A 21,548-nucleotide genomic window follows, 5' to 3' on the forward strand; every position below is an offset into this window, starting at 1 on the left:
GTTCATTCTTTGTAATTAAGCATCCTGGAATAAAGACAAAGACTGCACTACACAAAGTTTTGTAGACAGTCAAATGTGTACAGGCAGTTTCTAATTATTGCTCTTGTAGATTTGAAGGCGAAGCTCTGAATAAGTTGCTGCTCTTACTGTAGATTCCCCGATGCTGCTGTACGTTTGGTTAATAGGGTGCAGTTCCACCCTGTGACAGCCAGAGGTCAGCAGAGTCCTGCATATGTGTTTATTCTGAGGCTGGAGACAGGCTGAAGGGCTTTCTTTCAGGAAATAAGACAAGTTTTACATTTTCTTCTTTGGACACAGCAAAGTTCATTTTTTTCTAATATAATGCATTGAAAGGTGATGCAAACTTGTAATTAAAATCAATGAAAATACAAGTAGTGCACCAAAGTGTTATCTGCTTTAAAGTTATGATTATTTCTTTAGTACATGAAAGAGATGATAGATAGAGGACTTTTGTCAGTTGTTTACAATGAAGAGCGCTGAAAGGACCTTAACATTCCTCCGTCGGCTCCCGACGATCCAAGCTGGAAGGTCTTGCTCTGCCAGGATACTGTTGGGTGGGGGTGGAGGGGCAGTCTGATAGGACACAGCAGCGTGGAACAATACATGTTTGAAGAAGATCATATATATATTTCATCAGGCTTATTCTCCATAGACCTCTGCATGCCAAATTGGCCTGCGCTTGGCTCGGGCTCCAGACAGCACTACCCTGTTCTGTCCCCAGTGATGCAGGCAGTGGAACTGCATTTTCCACACCACGGAGCTCAGGTTGGGAAGAGTTGTCAGGCTGATATAATTGGCCCTGGTGACTCCTGGAAGTGAGGCTTACGCTGTAGTTAACCTCATCTGTAGTCAAGACCACAGTGGATGATTGAAGGGGAGAGAGGTGCACTGTTAAAATGAGGCAGGCGAGCCGGGTCAGTGTCAGAGAGCTGACTCGTTGGTCTTGCGGTTGGTAAGTCTGAGTGGTTCAGAGGCGGTGCTTGGATGGGTTGGAGGCATTGCCGGGGGCAAAATCTTCAGATGAAACTGAGCGTGTGAATCGCACAGTGTTTTAGTCCTGGGTTTGACTGCACTGCTTCATTATTCAGCGCCTTTAAATGTGCTGCTCCAGCATAATGTAATATTCTTCAGCATCATACATATATATATATATCAAGGAACTCCAGATTGCAAAGGTGGATTTAACCAATTTGCAGACTGGCTCATTCATGGGTGCCGTTTCCAACTGTCAAATCAGCGCGGGATTGAACGCTACATCCACTTACCTATTTTCCTTCTCCATAATATTAGATCGTAATTGGAAATAAAACCCTTAAGCATATTATGACCTACAGTGTCGGGTCAGACCATGCAGACAAAGATAAGCTCAAATGAGACTGTAATCACAGTGAAAATGTCCCCACCACCGAGCCTCACAGTAGATAATGGAGTTAAATGCCACAAAATTCCTTAGCACGGCGTCCTTCCACAACAATCACTCACTCCACACAAAACATCCTCCTCATCGCTGTAATTGCCCTATTAAAATATTTCTCCTTGAAGATGTGTCACATTACAGACCCCGCGGCTCATTAAGGAGCTCCCTGCAGCCAATTATCTGAGCCTCCATGTCTGGAAGCCAGTGTGACCAAAAGGGGCTCAGAGGCAGATCTGGGAGCAGCCTGTCCTCCTCAAATCTACACCTACTGTATGAGAGTCAAAACAGAAAACTGACCTTTGGTCATTGTCTCGGGGCGACTCCACTCAGCTCCACTTTAGAGTCAGGTGACAGAGCGTCTGACCTTTACCATGGAAATAATGACTTGTTCTTGTGCCAGGAGCTCAGAGGGTTACCGCAGGGAGCGAGACACCTCTGGCGACATGTGACAGTTTTTGGAGGAGAGAGTTTGCACTCAGCACTTTGATAGCCCCGGAAAACCAAAGTGTGTGTGACAAGACACAAGCGACTTAGAAGTGTGTGTATATCTATGGCTGCGTGTGTGTGTTTGAGTGCGCACCAGAGACATAGTGTTGAAAGGAAATAGGTGTCAGACAAGAGGTGCAGAGAGGAGTAATTTAAAGTTGTCAATACTTCCTGTGCAGACATTCCACCTGAAATTTTAAAAATAAAAGTGATTGTGAAAAAAGGGTCTGATTGTGAAGGGAAGAAGAAAAGAAACAGAATCCGAACAAACAATACATGTTGATGAAATTCGGGCAAAACATTTGCAGCTTACTTTCCAAGGTCACAAAAAAAGCCCTTCGCACATGTCTCTGTGTCAACTATCCCTCGAGACACAAAGAGCCCAAAAAACTCCCGGTGCTGTGAGACAGACAGGTAAACAGAGAGTCTAACATTCCCCGACCTGTGCAGCAACACACTGAGTCTTAATCACATTATATGGCCCAGGGAGCAGGCCTGCGTGTCAGACTGGCTGTTGAGTCGTTCGACTGTGTCGACAGCAGACATAGGAGAGGTGAGACAAGTGGAGGGACAGAGGGAGGGAGAAGACGGAGGAGGGAATATGGAGAATGGTGGAATAAGTTGGGGAAGGAGGTAAGAGGAGACACGACATAGCTGGAGTAGTTAAAAGAGAAACGTGAAAAAAACAGGCTGTTAAAAAAGGGATACAAGAGAAATGTCACGAGGAAAAGATTCATGCTCAAAACTTTAGCTGCATTTCTAGTTTTAACATTTTTGACTGGGATTTCACTCAGTGTTAAGTTTACACACGATATCCTCCCCAAAAGCATTTATTTGAAAAAACTTTTGGTCTGATTTGATACTTTAACCATTAAAAGAAGTCTTCATCTTCAGTCATTCTTCTGACTGAAATGTCATTTCATTTTTGTAATAATTTAGGTGTTTAAATTCTTTTCATTACCATAAAATTAAAGAAGATTAAATCTAAAGCTGATTTATGTGGTTTTGCTGGTGAGAGTTGTGCCACGTGGGTTACAAAACAGGGAGCTGGTTGTACCGTTTTGCAAAAAAGTGATCCCGTCATCCCCTTCTGACTGGATCACTTACAAACTAGTCCCACTTTTCTACACAACTTCATTGGATCTCATTTCTCCAGAATATCTTCATTTAATTTTTAATCGCTGTTGCAAGTTTCAACATCTTTAAATCATAGTTTTTTGGCCTTGTACCTTAGTTTTTAGTTAGTTATAAAATTGCTTTTATCAGAAAAAAAGGTTGTTGATGAAAACTGTGACTTAAAAATATTGGTCAACAAAATGAGCACTGGTTAACAGCAAACTTATTGAAGTTCATGCTGACCTAGCTGAGATTTTTAAAATGTCAACTTCGCATTCATTGATAACCTTTAGTTAGCTTTAGCTAACAACAATACAAATGTTTTGCCCAAATTTCATTGACATGTATTGTTTGTTCATATTCTATAAGTGAAGTTTTTTTCCTCTTTTTTATTTAAATGAAGCTAACATGGAAGTGTAAATAACTGCAGTTCCTTGGAAAGCCACTTGAGGCTGGCTTAAAAAATTAAATTAGTCCAATAGACAGCATAAAAGATTGATGTAGCTACCTTGCTTTCCTTTTGGAACCTCAAAAAGTGCGTTTTTTTCTTTTTTCTCTTTTTCTGACTGAAGCCCCCTCATTGACAAGTTGTTAGCCAAAGAAGTTTCAGTTTCATATCACAAATAATCCTCCATTTTTTTTAAACATAGTATGAGTAAGATGTTGTCTGATTGTTACTCGGGTGACTCGGGAGTGACATCATTCCTGAGTTAGTGTGTCAGAGCAGGCACAAAAACCTTTTTTACTTCTTAGCAAGGTAGACCAATTCAAGCATCACTAGCAAAGACAATAATATGTTTTTGAGGGTGGGGGTTAAAAAGACTGCTGCAGCACATCCATGGATAGAGCCAAGTCAATGCTCTGCCTGTGGCACAAGTCACAGATCCACAACAGATTAAAGGTTCAACAGTTTTACTACTGTTTGCATCCGCTGCCTCCGTTTAGGAATGTAAACTTTAGGTTGGTGGGGCTGCTCCACCTTTCCAAACTGGAAATCCCATATCATTGAATGTTCCAGATGAAAATTTTTACTTGGCACGTGGAACTCAATCTGGAACACATCAACAGAGCTGTTTGTCTGCTAATCAGAAGGTCGTTGGCTGAATCCCCGAATCCTCTAGTTTGGATCCTGATGCATTTTTCGGGAGTAAATGTTAGAAAGTGCTTTGGAATATATAAAAGCACAGTATGAGTATGTTTGTCACTGTGTGAATGAGAGTTTCCCTAGAAAGCCTGACTGTTCTACTGAGTAGAAAGGTGCTATAAGTGGTGAGTGCTATATGGTGGTAAGTACCATTCCATTTACCATTTGCAGAATGTTAATTTTTAATTTTTACTATTATTAAATCTGACCAAAAAAGAGTGAGCCCATAAGCTCAGCAGGAAAGTGTTTACCGAGGTCAAGGCTGAAAGCTTTTTCCCCCATAGATTCTGTAGGACCATTGCTATAAGAGAGAATGCAGTTTAAGGTACTTCTGCATTGGCTTCGTTTTCCTAACTTGGAAGATACGTCAGTGTTTTATGGTGTCTGTAGTCAGTCCTCATAGACTCCTTTTTTAAAATGTTCAGATATACCGCATTAAAACTTTTCTTACATGTACAAAAAACAGTTTGTTCTCTATAGCTAATTCTTTTTCTAATAGCTAATTTGTTCTTTCTGGCCATTGTATGGGGGATGAATTTACACAGTTCAGTCCTCTAACCCACAGGTGTCGAACTCCAGGCCTTGAGGTCCACTGTACTGCCCTTGTAGCTTCTTATTGGCAAAGCACACCTGATCAGCACACCTGATTCAGCAGCTGGTAGGGCAGGGATATCTCAAAAACAAGCAGGATGTTGGCCCTTGAGAACTGGAGTATGACACCCCTGCTCTAACCTGTTTTATGCTTAAAGTTATATCTTATCAGTTGTAACTGCATCTGAGTGACAGTTGTTTTTTCTTCAGCATTTAGTCATCGTAAGACACACTATGTTTGTTGTTCAGTCTCTCCAGTTCCTCATTCAGTTTGAAAGCTGTTTTCTGCTAGCCAAAATCAGACTGCCATCCAATATGCTAGCACTGAATTACCGTAGTACCTTGCTAACCAAGCTAATGTTAGCTAATAGCTCTCCAGAGCTACTCTATCATCCAAATGTGGGTTAAAATGTATTTAAATTAAAAGACCCCCCCCAAACAATTAGAAAAAGAAATAATCTGGATTGTAACACCAAAATTACCAAAGGCTTAAAAAAGGCAGTCCAGAAACCAAAGTATGATGGCTTCAAGTCTTTTTTTTTTTGTACTAAGGCTATGCTAATGTAATCAATAGATTGTTCACTTTCCAAGAGCTGGACTATTTGAAATGTTTTCCAGCTCTTTGATTTTGGTTTTTAAGATTATAGCTCTAACCTACTATTTTGGTTCTACTTTGAGTAACAAAGAAAAAAAATGAGCCAATTTTAGTGAGGCAGACTTGCAACCAGCTAGCGAGTACAGTGGAGTGTTTATCAGCAAAATATGAATCATTTTCTTAGCAGTTATTTTAGACCACAATAGGAAATGAGTAATGCGCTCAGTTTCTGGTGGCTGTAAATTTCCACTGAGTGCTAATGTTGCACAGTGATTGAATGTGTAAGTAAGCAACCTTTAGCCATGTCAGTTTTAAGTGTACATGTCAGTACTGTGGTCACAGCTTCATGCTGCTGACCCTTAGTTGACAATAAATGTGTTGTTGCTTGTCTGAATTTTACAATAAGTTTGCATATTATTCATGAAATTATATAATGAAAACACAGGCACAAACACTGTATTGAAAACAATTGCCAATTAACATATAAAGGGAAGCTGGACCTTTTCCTAACCAAAGCTAAGTCACATTGACACAACTTGATAAAATGCATATTCCTCTCCCCGTACTCCCTGTTCTCTCTACCAGAGGAAAAACGTTTTTTCTCAAACGGCTAAGGGTGAGAGCAAGTATACCCTTATATCTCTTTCCCCACTTAGCACAAAGCCAACCTCTTATCTGGCTGTCATTCAGCGTCCTTCACAACACTAGTACTTCTTCTTTTGAAGTCAAATCTGCCTCAAGATTGTTTTTAAACCAGAAACAAAATTGTACCTGTTCTGGTTCATTAAATTTGGACTGAAAAATGTAAAAATTTGAGCGAAAATATGAAAGATATATCTGCAGCCTACCAAAATAAGATCCCAGTCGCCAGCAAGCAGGAGAAAGAAAACTTTCCAGAAATAAAACGTCAGATGTCATTATTTATCATCTTAGATCTTACTTATTTATGAAGCAGAAACAGAATGAAATTCTCGGTTGAATTCATCCTGAATTATTTAATTTGAAATGGTTAATTCCATACAAAGCCCAGGCAGATCCCTCCTCTGTTCTGATAAATACTTTATCACTGCTACTAAATTGAAAACAGGATGAGCAGAAATATTGTTGGGGGGGTGAAGGAAAAAGACAACAGCTCTTCACTGTTTCTTGTTGTGCTTTATTTGTGAAATTTGTGGAGGTTCCTTTAATAATTAAAGTTGATGAAAACGCATTTTTTCTTAAAAAAAAAAGTTATTTAGGCTAATGATAACTGCCTGATTTCTGTTTATTATAGCAATCTTTTCTATTTATTGCCTGCATGAAAAAGAAATCACCAGAGGGGATAAAGACGTGACACTTAGTTAAAATTACTTAAGAGCTTTTATGAAGCATTTTGCTTGTGGTGGATTTTCTTGCAGTCCCAGGTTGACAAAGTCAAAAGCCGTCTAATGAAAAGGGACGCATCGCTGATTGCAGCTATATCTGGAGCCGAGGTGGAAGTGGCATCGATTTAACAATTTAGCAGCACCCTCCTCTGTGTGTTTCCATTAGTCACGGCTGAATACCACTCACATTCCCCCTTTCTTTCCTTCAAAACACACACAAATACCCTGTCTGTGGCACACTCACACACACGCATCCAAAACTGCCGAGGTATATTCCCTTTCCCCTGAACTGGATTTATATCAGCTAACGTGATTCTACTATTGGTTCCAGACAGTGGGCAGCTAATGTAAGGGCACAGTCGGAGAACTTTGCCATGCTAAGTAACACGCCTTTTATTTCTGTGACTCAGTGCATGTGCAGGCTATCGTGCAAGTGTACAACACTGTATTTTTTCATGTGTGTGCATCATACAGCCTTGGAGCAGAGAAGTGTGCCGTGACAGTTGATCGTTGATGTAGTTTGCAACAGTCTGTAACTTGTAAGAGAGCATTGGGGATATCAAATTGCCACATTAGGATCATACACCAATAACTGACCGTTCACTAAATTCCTTCAATAAAATAAACTATTTTCCAATCATAGCTTAGCAACTGTGACTATGCAGAGCGGGTCTGCCGGGCTTTGGATTTCCTGAAGCAGTGTGCATGGGCCTTTAGTAAAAGGAATGTCTTTTTTAAACCATTCTCTGAACGAGGAAAAACAGTGCAACGGGGGATGACACTGCTTTCACTTAAGCTTGTTAGCATGGCTCAGTCTGGATTGTGAGCTGGTAAAGATACTAAGATTTTACTCTAAGCATGACATTTTTACCCACTGTCTTCAAGCCCACAAAAACAGTTGTTGAACTAGAACTGGCGGTCCTGCCTTAAAACAAAATGGAAACTTCAACAGGCAAACAGGGAGTGGCTCTTAGTGAACGGTCAGCTGATCAAGTCACACAGTCAAAATATCGACTTTCACATTAAGTCGAGTTTAAGTCAGTCTCTCCCAACGATGGCTTGTTGATGAACTACAAAGCTGAAGCAGACCGCCCAATTTCAAAGGACTGTCCAGGTGTTCTGCTCTCTATCGTAGCTTCGTTTAGGCCTTTCCATACCTCAGCCGGTTTGGGCTGTTGGAAAGGAGGGCCGTGGAAAACGCCATCCACCCATTCTCTGAGTGTGGCGACTGGAGATTCCTGTTGCCTTTCTGTCTTGGTGAGTGCCATGTTGGTCGGATACCCGGGTGACGAGGAAGTACCGGTTGATGACAGCATACATGGCGGGTACTCAGACTGCAAGCTGGCATCCAAAGACACAGCAGTGTGAGCGATGGACCAGATTTTGGGTTTGGCATCTGTGCTTCGAAGGTCTGCATTAAGATAGAAGGAGCTGCTTTGGTGCTGGACCGGTGTGAGTTTGGGGCAGTCAGGGGACAGTCTCTCTTTTCTGTGCAGTGTATCTGGGTTGTGTGCGAGATGCACGTGGGGTAGCTCTGTGTTTGGGTTCACTTCATTGTCCTCAGGTAGAAACTGTGGCTTTGGATCACAATCAGAAGCATCAGACTCCAGCAGATCGAAGTCCTCAAGATCACTCTGCAGGTCTGCGCACTGTTGCTCTGAGAAAAAAACAAACGACACCGACAGTAAAGAGTCTGTGCATAACAGTCAAAGCTCGGAAAACCATGAAACAAAGCAAACTTTGCTGGCAGACTGATTTAGGACTTGCATACCAGGAAGCTCCTTGTCACTTTTAAGTGGCTTCTCAGCTTCATCACTGTCATCTTCACAGCCTCGGTCATCTGAGCTTTTACAAGCCCGCGGTGACCACGTCACCTTGTTCTCCTTTTTCAATCTCCTGCGTGCATTTGCAAACCACGTAGACACCTGAGGGAAGGAAGGAGAAATCAGAAGCGAATTTAAAGTTAGAAAAGGAGGAGAAGGAAAGTCGAAATGTGGGAAAATGTACTATTTGTATGGAATTAGGAAAAGGTGAAAATCAGACACATTATCATGCAACAGAACCCAAAAATTTCCCGATAAACATCAAATATTTTACAAGAACCCACTTGCGTAAGCGTCATTCTGGTGATGATGGCAAGCATTATTTTCTCCCCCTTAGTGGGGTAGGGGTTCTTCTGGTGCTCCTGCAGCCAAGCCTTAAGGGTGCTGGTGGTCTCTCGGGTGGCGTTTTTACGACGCGAAGCGCCGTCTGAGCAGGAATAACTGAGCCAGATGATGAGAATCAAATAAACAGTTAGCTCATACCAAAAGTAAGTGAAAAACAGAGGGAAAGAAAACTAGATATTCGTAAGAATGTGGTATTATAAATTACAATTAAATTTGAGTAAATTACAATAAAACACTATAAATATAATAAATCTTATTATAGTATAACACTGACTCCATAAACCTGCTACAGACAGGTTTTTCCCATCATTCTGAAGTAAATGATAATGCTGACACAGATATTTTACAGTTATCATGTTAAAAATATGTTTTAATTTAAGAGCAGTGAAAACATTCTTGTTCACTTACCCATATCTGTCATAAGGATATTGTCCAAATGTGTATTCATAAGGATAATAGGCAGGAGTCTGAGATGTCCCCACATGCACAGATGCAGCTCCTTCTTTGTGATCTAGTGGCCCCTGAAAATATTGAAGAAATTAATGCCTAATCAAGGTTAAACAAACTTTTATTTATTTATGTGTTTTCAGAAATGTTCCTGCACAAGAGACAATCTTTACACGTTTTTACTGTAAGGGCAAAACGAATAAGAAAAAAAATCCGGAAGTGAACACTTTGAAATCCGAGAATTAAAGAGTTAGAAGTGAAGTGTGACACTCACTCTGGAATAGAGAGCGGCGTCCGTAGCGCAGGTGTTGTAATAGCTCTGGCTCTTGGGATAAGGGCCGCTGTAGACTCCGATGCCTGCTCCTGGGGTGAGCTGGTGGCCCGGTGAGCGCAGCACCGGGTGGGACGGGGGGGTTCCCGGCTCCAAGCAACCGGCCAGGGAGCCTGAAGTCATCAGAAACTAAGGAAAAATGTATGAAACGAACTCACTGATATCCATAAAGGAAAGGGAATCTGGTGTGTATAGAAACTCTCTTACGTACACTGGCGCTTTAAATGTCTCCTTACTTTCACAAAGGAGCAAATGTTTAATCTCAGTTATTTTCTCAAAAGCAAAACAAAAGCTGGAATAAAACAGCACCGATGTGCTGATTTTGTCACATTTTCTCCATTGTGGACTTGTTGATGGACTATTTTTTGACCAGTTAAAATCTATTTATCCTCCTTATTTAGCTCAGGCCCTCATCAATAACATCAAAGACAAAACAATATACTACCCGTACCTGTGGCGTGGTGGAGTAGGAGTATCCCAGCTGAGAGTAAGCCATGGTTCAAATGTGACCAAAGAGGAAATAAGTGGAGTGCAGATGTGGAGCGACTTCCAGCAGCATCCGTACCAAACGCAGATTTTTAAAAATTATTTTAAATTATTTTGCCCTGACACTAGTTCAGAGATACTTTCCGGTCAACTTTGCAGCTTTTTTTGTTTTTAATTAGAATTTCATCTACCATCTCGTCCAAAAGTGGACACGCGGACATTTACGCAGCGCTTTCATTTTACGCACAAGCGCTGACGGACTTTCGAAGTAACTTCTCGGCTTCACCCGCAGTTTCCACCTCATCCACCAGACTGCTCCTGCTCTTTAAAGTGTCCCTGCTCTCTTACAATCCAACGCCAGTTTGTGTGTGTGATCAAACCACGCATCTCTCCGTGATGCGCTCTTTGGTTTTTAAGGCGCGTCTGTCTGACGTCAGCCTGGACTCCGCGCGAGTGTGTGTGTGTGTGTGTGTGTGTGTGTGTGTTCATATCAAGATGAAGAAACTCACTCCTAATTAATTCCCTCCCAGTTTCCTTTCGCCTCTTATCCAAGAGAACAGCTCTGCGCAGCGATGCTCCCGAGAGTCCCCAGGCGTAAAGAGAGTTGTGATCAATTCTCCTCTCTCTCAATAAACACAGGCGCACAGCTGCACACGTCCACGCACGCATTTACACTGGCACACATGGCCAGAGGGGGTGGGATCGGGAACGTGATGCGTTGACACCACATTGACACGCGATGATTGATGACTACAACCTGATATTAGCATAATCGTTTTGCCCTGTTGTTTAGATAACTTGTCACCACGGAGAAATCTCGCTGTCACCCATATATTCATGAGTGGGGGAATTTCAGGTCTCCTCCAAGCAAATTAATCAAAGAATAAACATTCCATGCATTCCCTTGAGTAAGCACCTTTAGTGGCTGAATGGGTTGTCATGTTTTTAATAACAAACTCTTAAGCTGCCCCGACGAAGTGGAAACGTTTTTTCCCCTTCCTCTCTCTTTCTCTCAACCCACTTTAAGGTTTTCATCATAGAGGAGGAGGAAAAGGGCAGGTGTGAAAGGGCTGTGAGGATAACAGAGAGGCTTATTGTACCAAAATATTTGGGTACACATTTGTGGCACACCGGCAGAACAGAAGTTTTTGATGTACAAGAAAGAAAAGGAGGACAGATATTAGGGACTGTATGCAAATTATTAGGATAGGAGAAGGGGCAGAAAGAGTGGTGACTTTGTTTTCTGTTTTCTTCTTTTGTTTCTCTAAAAAAAAATGTTGCAAATGATCATGCAGTGATATGAGACAGGTTTACATTTGATGTTGAATCTACCTTTAATAAATGCAACCAGTATAACCATCTCTGCAACTTTAGGACTTTACAGACATCACACATATAATATCTTCTTATGTAATTGATAAATACATTTTTATTTTAAAAATTGCAGAACCTGACTAATTTATAGGCAAGCAGATATTATTGGACATTTGCCAATCGACTGGTATCTGCATTTGTGTCAGCCGATAAATTAAAATTAAAAACATAAAGAAGAGATGGAAGAAACACCCTTCAGCCGTGTTAGGAATGATGATGTTGAATATTCCAGCCACCAGATGACCTCTTCATCTTCCCTGTTAGCAACACGTATTTGGAACGCCTTAATCACAACAACCATCTGACCTGGTGAGTGAGTAAATGGATAACTACACATAACAAATATTAGGGTTTATTAGGTTTATGTTTTGTGTGTCTGAAAGAAAAGAAAAATATAATGGTGCTTATATAGGATCATCAGCAACATCATCAACAAAATATAAATATATTTGCTGACATATCGGAACACTCAATTTTAAAATCACCAAATAATAGTATCAGTACCAGCCTGAAAAAATATCACTCTACCCTCCTCACATAGTCCTATATAAGAGGATAATCTTTACACAACCTTTCCAGGGATTTGTGTCCCCTCCCATTCTTGAACCAGTGATCTCTGGTGTGTTAGACCAGTGGTCCCCAACCCCCGGGCCTCGGACCAGTACCGGTCCGTGAGTCGTTTGGTACCGGGCCGCGCGAGTTGAGGCTCAGGTGTGAAATGTATGGTTTTCAGGGTTTTCAGTGTTATTTTGTTATCGTTTTTATCGTTAACTCGGTTTTCCTGGGTCTTTTCACGTGTGTTATGAATAAATCTTCTTTTTTTCGGTACCGGTACTAGTTTTATTTTGTTGTATTTATCCGCGACACCTTAAAGGCCGGTCCGTGAAAATATTGTCGGGCATAAACCGGTCCGTGGCGCAAAAAAGGTTGGAGACCGCTGTGTTAGACAACTGTGCTAATCCATTTATCATCACATGAACGCTCAAGATTTTCACTGTAATGTACAAATTAGCATTGAACGAGTCCACAAACTGGTCAGGAAAGTGTTTGTGAAGGCTACATAACAAGATAGCTAGGTGTCGCTTTCACATAGATGAATTTTGTGGTGACAGGTGTCGCCCCCTTCTGGCCATCAGAAAGAGTACAACGTAAAAGCAACTGCATTGGTTTTCAGACACAGAACTTATGTCCACTTTTTGAATACAGATTTTTACTTCTACCCACATTAATTGCTTTTAGCCAGACTGAAAATTTATAGCGACATTTTCAAGCTAGGAGATTGACATTCTCTAAAAAAAAAATGATTCAGAATATCACCTTGCTTAAACTGGGTCTAGAGTTCATAGCAACAATAACAGAAGTAGCTTTTCATACAAAGTTATGTCTCATTTTTACTTCCTTGTGGACGTACACATGCAGCTTTATGGTTTGCTTGGAGCTACTTTGAAGATTTGTTCTATGCATGCTGAAAATTATATCTTAGCAAATCAGGGTGAAAAATGTTGCATCATGAGGGTCACAGATTCAGATACAGATTGCAAGAAATGTCAGCCTAAATCTAAGAAGAAGAAGAAATTGGATTCCCTTTAAAACATATTTGTTGTGCATATTGGTTGTATATGAACATATTTTCTGAATGTCAAGATCTTCAGTGCCGATCTCAGGTTTTTCACCTTTTTTGTTTCTTTTCCCACAGTCTCTAACACTGGGAGAAAGGAGAGGTTTTAAAAAAACAAAAACTTTCCGTGCAAAAATCCAACTTGAAAAAATGGATGTGGAGAAGAGGAAAAGCCAGAGGAGGCAAACTTGGAGAGCTAAAGAAATCGTTAATAGTCAGGGGATCTGAAATGGAGTGAGGGGATGTGGAGGGGTAAAAGGACAAAATATTCCCAGTGCACCCAGAGTAAGGCTGGAACAACAGAGCTGCATCACCAGAAAGCATCTCAGTCCCCACAAGGGAGAAAGCATCTGTGTACCGGCTCTTGATTGACATTCCATTTGTCCCATGAAAGGTGCTCATATACTGAACACGGACTAACTGTCTCGCCCTCATCTATGCTCAAAGCTCGGAAATGAAGTTATCTCCCTGCTCTGGCGTTGCACGTCTTCACACAAAACATACGTCACTCAAGGAAAATGGCAATTTGTTTATCCGCTGACAATGAACACGGGTGTGTTTAATGTTTGTTTGGGATGGTACACGAGGAAATAACTTGTACGTTTATTTGAATGAAGAGACTCTGCAGAGCCTGAATTAAACTTTCAAAGCTCTGTACCAGAGTATTCCACAAATAATGATTATAAAGCATGAACTGCACATAGATAGATAGACACAACAGATTCTGTTATTTCAAACACCTACTTATATATTAATATATGGTCTGTTTATAAATTCATGGCATTCCTGTGGTATACATTTCTTAAGGCTCTGCGTTCGTTAGACCGTGATTATATCTTTCTGATCTCGTTCCCCTCACATCAATCATTCATTCAAGATGCTCCGCAGGAAAAAAAAAGAAAGGAAACATTCTTATTTCCTCCCTCCTGCATGCAGCTCTAGCTATTATGCAGTAGGTGGGGCGTGGGGGTTAATGATAGAAGCATGTTAATGTGAGAGGAGGAGGGCTAAGTACAGCACAAAGTGTTTGCAGTGGAGGGCCAAACAACTACAATCACAACTTCTTTCAATCACAGCGCGTCCCATTTGAACATTTTCCACCTTAAAGTATGAAATCTATGCAATTTTAATCGCTGTTTAACATGTAGATGCTTTTGAGCCTTCGACTTGGTTTTAGCTCTCAGTGGTTGGTGCTGAAGGTCCCAGAATGAAATCAGAATCCCTCTAATCCATTTTTTTTACGCCACAGTGAAAACTAAAATAATTAGTTTGCAGGGTCATGAAAATGCATGTAAATGCCACACCAATTTTCATCATTAATTTTCTGTGTTTATCTCAAAATATTCTTTTAATATATATATTTTTTCCTCTTTGTTTATGTGAATTTCTGCATCACAAACAAATTACTGATCCCAACCGTTTTTGTGTTTCTTTTACTTCAATGAAATGACAATAACGAAGTTACATGGTGTAGACATTGCATGCAAAAATGTGCCAGTTGCCACCTGCAGCTATAATTTCATCATATCCTTTAAGTACATCCTGCAAGTACACACACACTTTTTATAATCAAGGATTTTTACCAAAAATCAAAGATGTGACAGAAATGCAGACTCAATAGATTTATACTTAAAATGATTAGAGTTTCCATATTTTTAATACATGGATCCTTTGCAGCCAATGAATGCCTAAACGCTAGAACTCATGGTCGTCACAACAAACTGTGTTTCCTCCCATGAGATGCTCTGTCAGAGTATTTGTTGTTTGTGGAGCTCTCTGCCTTCCGTTTTGTATTTAATAACTGAAAAGCTGCTCTGTTTGGTATCAGGTGACTGACTTGCCTTCAGAAACACTCGGGTTGCTTTCGCGGTATCCGTTTGGACTGTGAAGCGCTGTTTAATCCGTTTTGCCATATTTGGCAGAATCTGAAGAGAGAATATTGCCCTGGTGTAATTACCTTTTTGTGTTATCAACAGTTAATGCACAATAATTTTAGCAACCAATCGAATTGTTTTAATCAGCTCCAAGTTACATAAAAATGCTGTATATGAGTCTTTATAGTGTACATCTACATGTCAGTCATGCTTGCATGGCCAAACAATGAGAGTAAGTGACCACATGAACAATTTGCTACGTAAACATGCTAAGTAGCTAGTTTGAAATGTACTTGTAGGTACATTTTTACCACTGGGCTGTGGACAGAGCAAGGTTAGCTGTTTCCCCATTTTATAGATTCTAGTGTTTTTGTTAGGCTAAGCTCACCAGCTTAATTGTTTTAGTTAATAGGCTAACATTTAAGGGAAAAAAACAACTCATTGAATGTTAGGCTGTTTATTTTAACGCCTTTTTCACAAGTTTGACAGAAAAATTGAATGTTTCTTTACATCAGTGACTTTTACAGAAAGGCAAGAAGAGATAATGACTTAAACATACCTTTTTAATGATTTTGAACTGCCTGTCTTTTTTTTTTTTCTTCACCTTGCTGCACTACTTGGCTTATTCACAATTAACTAACAATGGCAAGTGCTAAGGAAAAAAATCATTGAGTAAAAATAACTACAAAACACAATGAAAGAATTCACACGGGCAGTGTTTTATTATACATCATGTGATTTTTTAATGAGCTCAGAAAAAGGTGTGTGTGCATGTGTGTGTGCAATTGTGTGTGCATGTGTGTGTGTGTGTGTTAGATTTTACTGGGCAAATGCTGCTGCCTTGCTTGCCCTGACAGAAGGCCACTGCTGCTTTACATACTGTTTGTATCATATGGAATGTTTTATCTGAACCACTTTTAAAAAAGGAAAACTTGAGATACTGTAAGGTTAAGTAAAACATAATAAAAATAAAATAAATTTTCCTGTTAGACTTCTTTGTCTCGCAGTGTTAAACCAGCAAGACCAATGAAAACCAGGGTGAAATGAGGTAACGTTTCCACCTCACATTCATGCTACTGCTCTTTGAGAAAAAAGCAGGAATGTTCAGGGAGGAAGAAGAGGACAGAAGAGGATAAGCAATAAATGGATCATGAGGAAAGAAAATAGCCCTTTCTTTTCCACCACAAGACACGGTCTACAGAGGCTGCCTCTTGTTAAGCACGATGGCACCAACCAAGTACAAGTGCAAGCCAGGCTCGATCTGATCCACAAACAAGGCTGCCAACACCAAGTAACCTGTCTGACCACTGAGTAGCAGCCATGCTATCTGTGCGTGCTGCTTCTCTGCTCCTGTCTAATAAGAGGCTCGTGGAAGATCTGGAGCTGCTGAACTCTGAGTGGGATACTATAAATGCCCTGGCCTTCCTCATCAATGATGTAAGACAGAGGAACAGAGACAAGCTAACCCTCTTAGCCAATGTGCAGCATGTGCGTGTGTGTGTGTGTGTGTGTGTGTGTGTGCGTGCGTGCGTGTGTGTGTGTGTGTGTTTGTGAGAGAGCGAGAGAGTCTAAGAGGTAGCCACGGACAGACACAGGCAGAGAGCGAGACAGGTTTAGGCTACAGGAAGCTCTTAAGAGTGTGTACAGTTTGCGTTGAGTCCTGGGAGGCCAGCCGTATTCCTCCCTATCACTTCCACTTCATTACTTCGGGAGCGGACATACATTATTCAACTCCGCAAGCCTCAGTCCACAGGGACCGATAGAGCCTTTAACAAACACTTTAACCTGCCTTAACTCGCCCATTGATCCTGTATTTATTTGTCCATTATCTCTCGTGGACTGCTTTGGTTTGTCTTCATTTATATCTCCCTACTGGTCTCAAAACAATTACTCAACCTATATGTGACCGACAGTATCATCTGAAATAAGCTTTGTATTTTCTAAAGACGGGCTTTACTCTCTCATTATTATTATTTGGTATTACCACAGATCTCACAGTCTTTATCAAAATTGTGCAAAAATCAAATATTTCAGTTTAAATATTTCGGTTCTCTTTCTTTCTTTTGAAGGAAAGCCATTTCATGTGATTTTTTATCCAGCTGTGTGTTAGGTTGGTTCAAACCAAAGTGGGATAACCTTGAATAATTAAAATATTAGAAGCATTTTTGAGCTGCTACACAGAACCTGGGATATTGGTTATTATTTCAATGGTAAACAAGATAACCGAGGCTAAATTTCAGAATGAATCAGAAATCAAATCAAATCAAATCACTTTTTATTGTCACATCACATGTGCAGGCACACTGGCACAGCACATGCGAGTGAAATTCTTGTGTGCGAGCCCCACAAGCAACAGAGATGTGCAAACACAACAACACAAACGAGCAAAATACAAGAATGGCCAACCTGAAACTAATAAATATATGTACAATATATAATAGTGTATGCATTTCTGGATGTGTATACTAAATATTTTCCTACGTCTGTGTGTGTGTGTGTGTGTCTGTGTGTGTGTGTGTGTGTGTGTGTGTGTGTGTATATACATTTTTACAAATTAAATAGTAAAAAAATAAAATAATAATAATAATAATAATAATAATAAAATATATAAAATATACAGAGTTGAATATGTGCAAAACAAGTGGCATTTATATCATCACATCACAGAACATCACAGAGTAATCAGTCTGCACTGATGTGTCCACCTTAGAATCATGGATGAGGGGGAATACCATGATAATAGATTCACTATTTCACATTTTCCCTGGTGTTTCGGCTTCTGCAGTTCCACAGCTTAGACCTCAGCTGCCATCCTCTGGCAGTCTAGAGAATTACACCCTTATGACAATGCTGGTGGTGCCTGTGTGTGTGTATTTGCTTGTGTGCGGTGGTGTAAGCCTGAGGGTGCAGCAGGCTCGGTTTGCAGTTGTTATTGACCAGGGTGAGGAGGTCAGCCACAACTGTGTGAGTGACTAAAGATGACACAGTAGATCTACTTGTCTGCATGCTGTTCACTTGGGTGTGGTTGCAGATTTCATGTTACATCCATGGATGGACCTCCCAAGAAATTTGACCACCAGCAGCGTCTACCCCAGCTGAGCTCACACCATTTTTTTTATTATTATTATTTTTGTCCAATTAGCATATCATGCTACTAAAGTGCAGGAGGCCAAACAATAAATACAGTAAGGATAATATTAAAAAAATAGTCTTCTTCAGTAATGACACTATCTTAAGTTTTTATCCATATATCAAACAGAAATGTGGATTAAGGTAGACAAAAGATATTAACTAAGGCATCAATCTTCATTTCCACTGATCATCTATTTCCCAGCAAATGCTGCTAACTGTCTGATCTCTGCATTCCACATCTAGAGAGCTCAGCAGCTCCCGTGAGAGCCTTACTGTGTGCCATGACTGATCACGTGTCATCAAACGCATTTCACTAGTATAAATCCACACCAAATGCCTCAAAAAGCTATGCAATGCAGCCAACAGAAAAGTCGCATGTGATAGCAGTCGATTAAGTGCTTCTTTCTGGAGCGCTGACACTCCCCGGAGAGGAGCTGGGCAATAATTTCCTCAGATTGCCCCTATGGGAACAAGGCTGCTGGTTTTCTATGTCCACTCCAATCACATCTCTAATGGAGAGGCGGGTAAGCATCTGTGACAGTGGGAAACCAGATCTGTACTCCCCCAGTGTGTGTGTGTGTGTCTCTTGCAGATAAACAGTTGGCAGGTTTCCCCTTTCCCTGTGCATGTGCGTGAACACACACACACACACATCTGAGGAGGGGAAATGCAAGCTGGACAGGGTTAATACACTCCATTAAGCTCTATTACCCTAAACGACTTGGGCAAATGAATGAGGACTCACATTACTCTGCAACTGTTTGTGTGCGTTTTTGTGTGTGTGTGGTAGAATGATACAGTGTATGTACATGCACGTGCATGCATCTCAAGTGTAATTAATCTGCGAAGATATGTGACCCATGAGCCATCTATCATTATTCACAAAGTAAAGACAGCGGGGGGGAGGGGGGCTTCACCCTGTCTTAGTGTATCTTACCATATACCATGATATCATTCTATTATGAATTTAAACATATTTTTAAGCTATTTTTAAAAATATGTTGTTTAAAAATCTTTCGATACCTCCAAGATACCTCCTTTAGAGGTAATGGAAAGCTTTTCTATGCGTTTCCTTGGCAGTGCCGCAGTTTGAGGTAAAACATGCTAACATGTTCACAGTGACAATGCTAACAATGCTAACGTCAATATCTTCAGTCATTTTATTTTACTTTATAACAGGTAACTTGTCTAAAAGCAGTGTAACAAATATGACTGATATATGTGGCATTCAGTGCACCAACTACACTTGCTATGTTTCTTGTGTTATGTTTGAGGGTTAATTAGGGTTGTGGCAAGGGAGCAACCAGAATGTAGCTTTTCTTGGCTACAGCATTTGACTTGAAAGTCAAATGCTGCTAGCATTAGTCAGCTAACCTTAATTAGCCATAAAATGTGTTGATAAGCCGAGGCTGCTGTGTAGTGCTGTAGTCATTGAAATGGATGTAAGTCACAGTAGATTATATTAAATCACTGGTTTTTCATGTTTAATTCCCATGGTAATAACACCTCTAATGCTAATGTTTGCCAGGTAAATATTTTACAGATTAGCGTGTTAGTAGCTTTCATGAGTTTTTGTTTCTCTTTGATGCCAAGAGCTCCATTGGGAAAAATGAATAAGAATAATTGTATAAAAATGCTGGCCACATTAGCATTGTCTTCTACAAATGTGCCACAGTAGTATGGCAAAAGCTGCCCAAGGTTGGTTGACATGGAAAGCAAAAAATCAATGTTCACCATACTCCAGGTTTCAATTATTTCACACACAGGTGAGTGCGCCACTGCTCTTATCAGTTACATTTATCAAAATCCAGCTAAAGAGGAAATTATGGTTCAGCTGTCCTAGCAGCTCATCTGTTCATTGGTAGCTACAGAGTGCCCATTTACCTGCAGAGAGTATATTGTCAGCTAGAGGCAGGGTTAAAATATGTGGTACAACTGGTCTGTGGGGTACTCACTGCTCAACTCAACTCAAAAAAAAAAAAAAAAATCCCAAAACTTCACAAAACATAACAAAAGTGATTTCAGAGACAGAAAGCATGTCTCAGTACAAACCTTTGATTCTTTTGGCCTCTGTCACTTCAGTTGTTCCATCACGTTGATGAATTTCCAAAAACACTTCTGTTTTATTCAACTTCTGTTGTGTTTTGTGTATTTTTCCAGCATTTTTCTCTTTTTGCTCATGTGCATTTGATCTGCTTGGGCCACCGAACTAATAGGTCCCTTTTAACCAAATATCTGGGTAATTAAAACTCATAAAGATGCCTTTTTTCTGTAGTTTAGTATTAGACCCATTTAAATTGATGCTGTGTCTAGAATATGATAGACATAAGTTGTTTGTATTGGAATTTTTACTTTCTTACTGTCTCTTAGTAAGTACACAAGGCTTTCATGGCTTAATAAACAAAAACTGATTAGTATAGTTTTCTAACTGTTTGCATGCTACACTGTAAAACCTGACCAGTTAAGTTAACTCAAATGATTTGGGGAAACCGATTGCACCAATTGATTCAAGTTTTATAACTTAAACAGTTTTGGATTATTTAAGTACTTTATTAGAGTCCCAAGAACCCAAAGCAAATATGATAATGTAACTCAAATGCATTATGTTTATTTACTCATTGTTTTTAGTATGTTTTAACTTAAACCATTAAATTTGTTGTACTAAGATGCTGTATTTATTCAAACTTATTTAAAGTGTTACATGCTCATATTCAAATTAAGTTAAATTAACTTAAATAGTTGTATTTAAACAACTTAATCCATTTGGGGAAACCGATTGCACCAAATGGTTCAAGTACTATTAACACAAAACCAAGCTATTGTTCTTTCCATTCAGTTTTTATTAACTTTAACTGCAGAGAAAATACAGAATGAATACAACCATACTTTGAGTCATAACCTATGACTGCTAAAGCCATTATCAAACAAACAAATAATTAGGCATTTTAAAACTTGCGCTTTTAGGGAATTTTGAATGTTTTTTGTAGCATTTTGAAAATCAATTAAATATACAAAACACACATTTAGGTGTACATCATATAAAAAACAATAGTCTAGAGGCAATTAGAGCCATAACAATCACAATTTTAAGTAACATTTAGTATAATAATGAAATCAGATGCACTACAGCAATGCAACTATAGAAAACAGCTGAACTAACAAAAAATATTCTCAAAGGTATTTGTGGCTTCTCAACAGTTTTGCCCAGACCTCGAGTCAAGTGAACTGGCACTCATCACACAATTAAAAAATAAAGCTTGAAAGTATACTGTACATATTGACTAATTATCAGTTATCTTCCAAAAGATTTCCATGTAACTAAAAGGTGTTTTTAGAAATAAGCTTAAGATTACACACTATGTAAAGATTTTTTTTCAATCACAA

At 39.8% G+C, this 21,548-nt stretch overlaps 1 protein-coding gene across 1 annotated transcript; it reads right to left on the bottom strand.

Moving 5' to 3' along the window:
- Positions 1-7,804: 7,804 nt before the first annotated feature.
- Positions 7,805-10,176, bottom strand: irx4b (iroquois homeobox 4b). Its single transcript, XM_085446278.1, has 6 exons — positions 10,132-10,176; positions 9,624-9,809; positions 9,311-9,423; positions 8,842-8,998; positions 8,506-8,659; positions 7,805-8,391 (listed from the first exon to the last, which is right to left on the bottom strand). The coding sequence occupies exons 1-6, from the start codon at positions 10,174-10,176 to the stop codon at positions 7,805-7,807; spliced, it is 1,242 nt and encodes a 413-aa protein (XP_085302404.1).
- Positions 10,177-21,548: the final 11,372 nt, after the last annotated feature.

The sequence above is a fragment of the Copadichromis virginalis genome, linkage group LG22 (genome assembly GCF_057382275.1).
Source record: "Copadichromis virginalis isolate Kocher_CV1m ecotype Utaka linkage group LG22, C_Virginalis_male_GT1.1, whole genome shotgun sequence".
NCBI classification, from domain to species: Eukaryota; Metazoa; Chordata; class Actinopteri; order Cichliformes; family Cichlidae; genus Copadichromis; species Copadichromis virginalis.

Excerpts from the sequence above, each read along its gene's own strand:
- irx4b (XM_085446278.1), bottom strand. The coding sequence starts at position 10,176 with ATGGCTTACTCTCAGCTGGGATACTCCTACTCCACCACGCCACAG. Across the intron at positions 9,810-10,131 it reads CCTACTCCACCACGCCACAG|TTTCTGATGACTTCAGGCTC; the intron begins GTACGGGTAGTA and ends ATTTTTCCTTAG. Across the intron at positions 9,424-9,623 it reads ACGCCGCTCTCTATTCCAGA|GGGCCACTAGATCACAAAGA; the intron begins GTGAGTGTCACA and ends CAATATTTTCAG.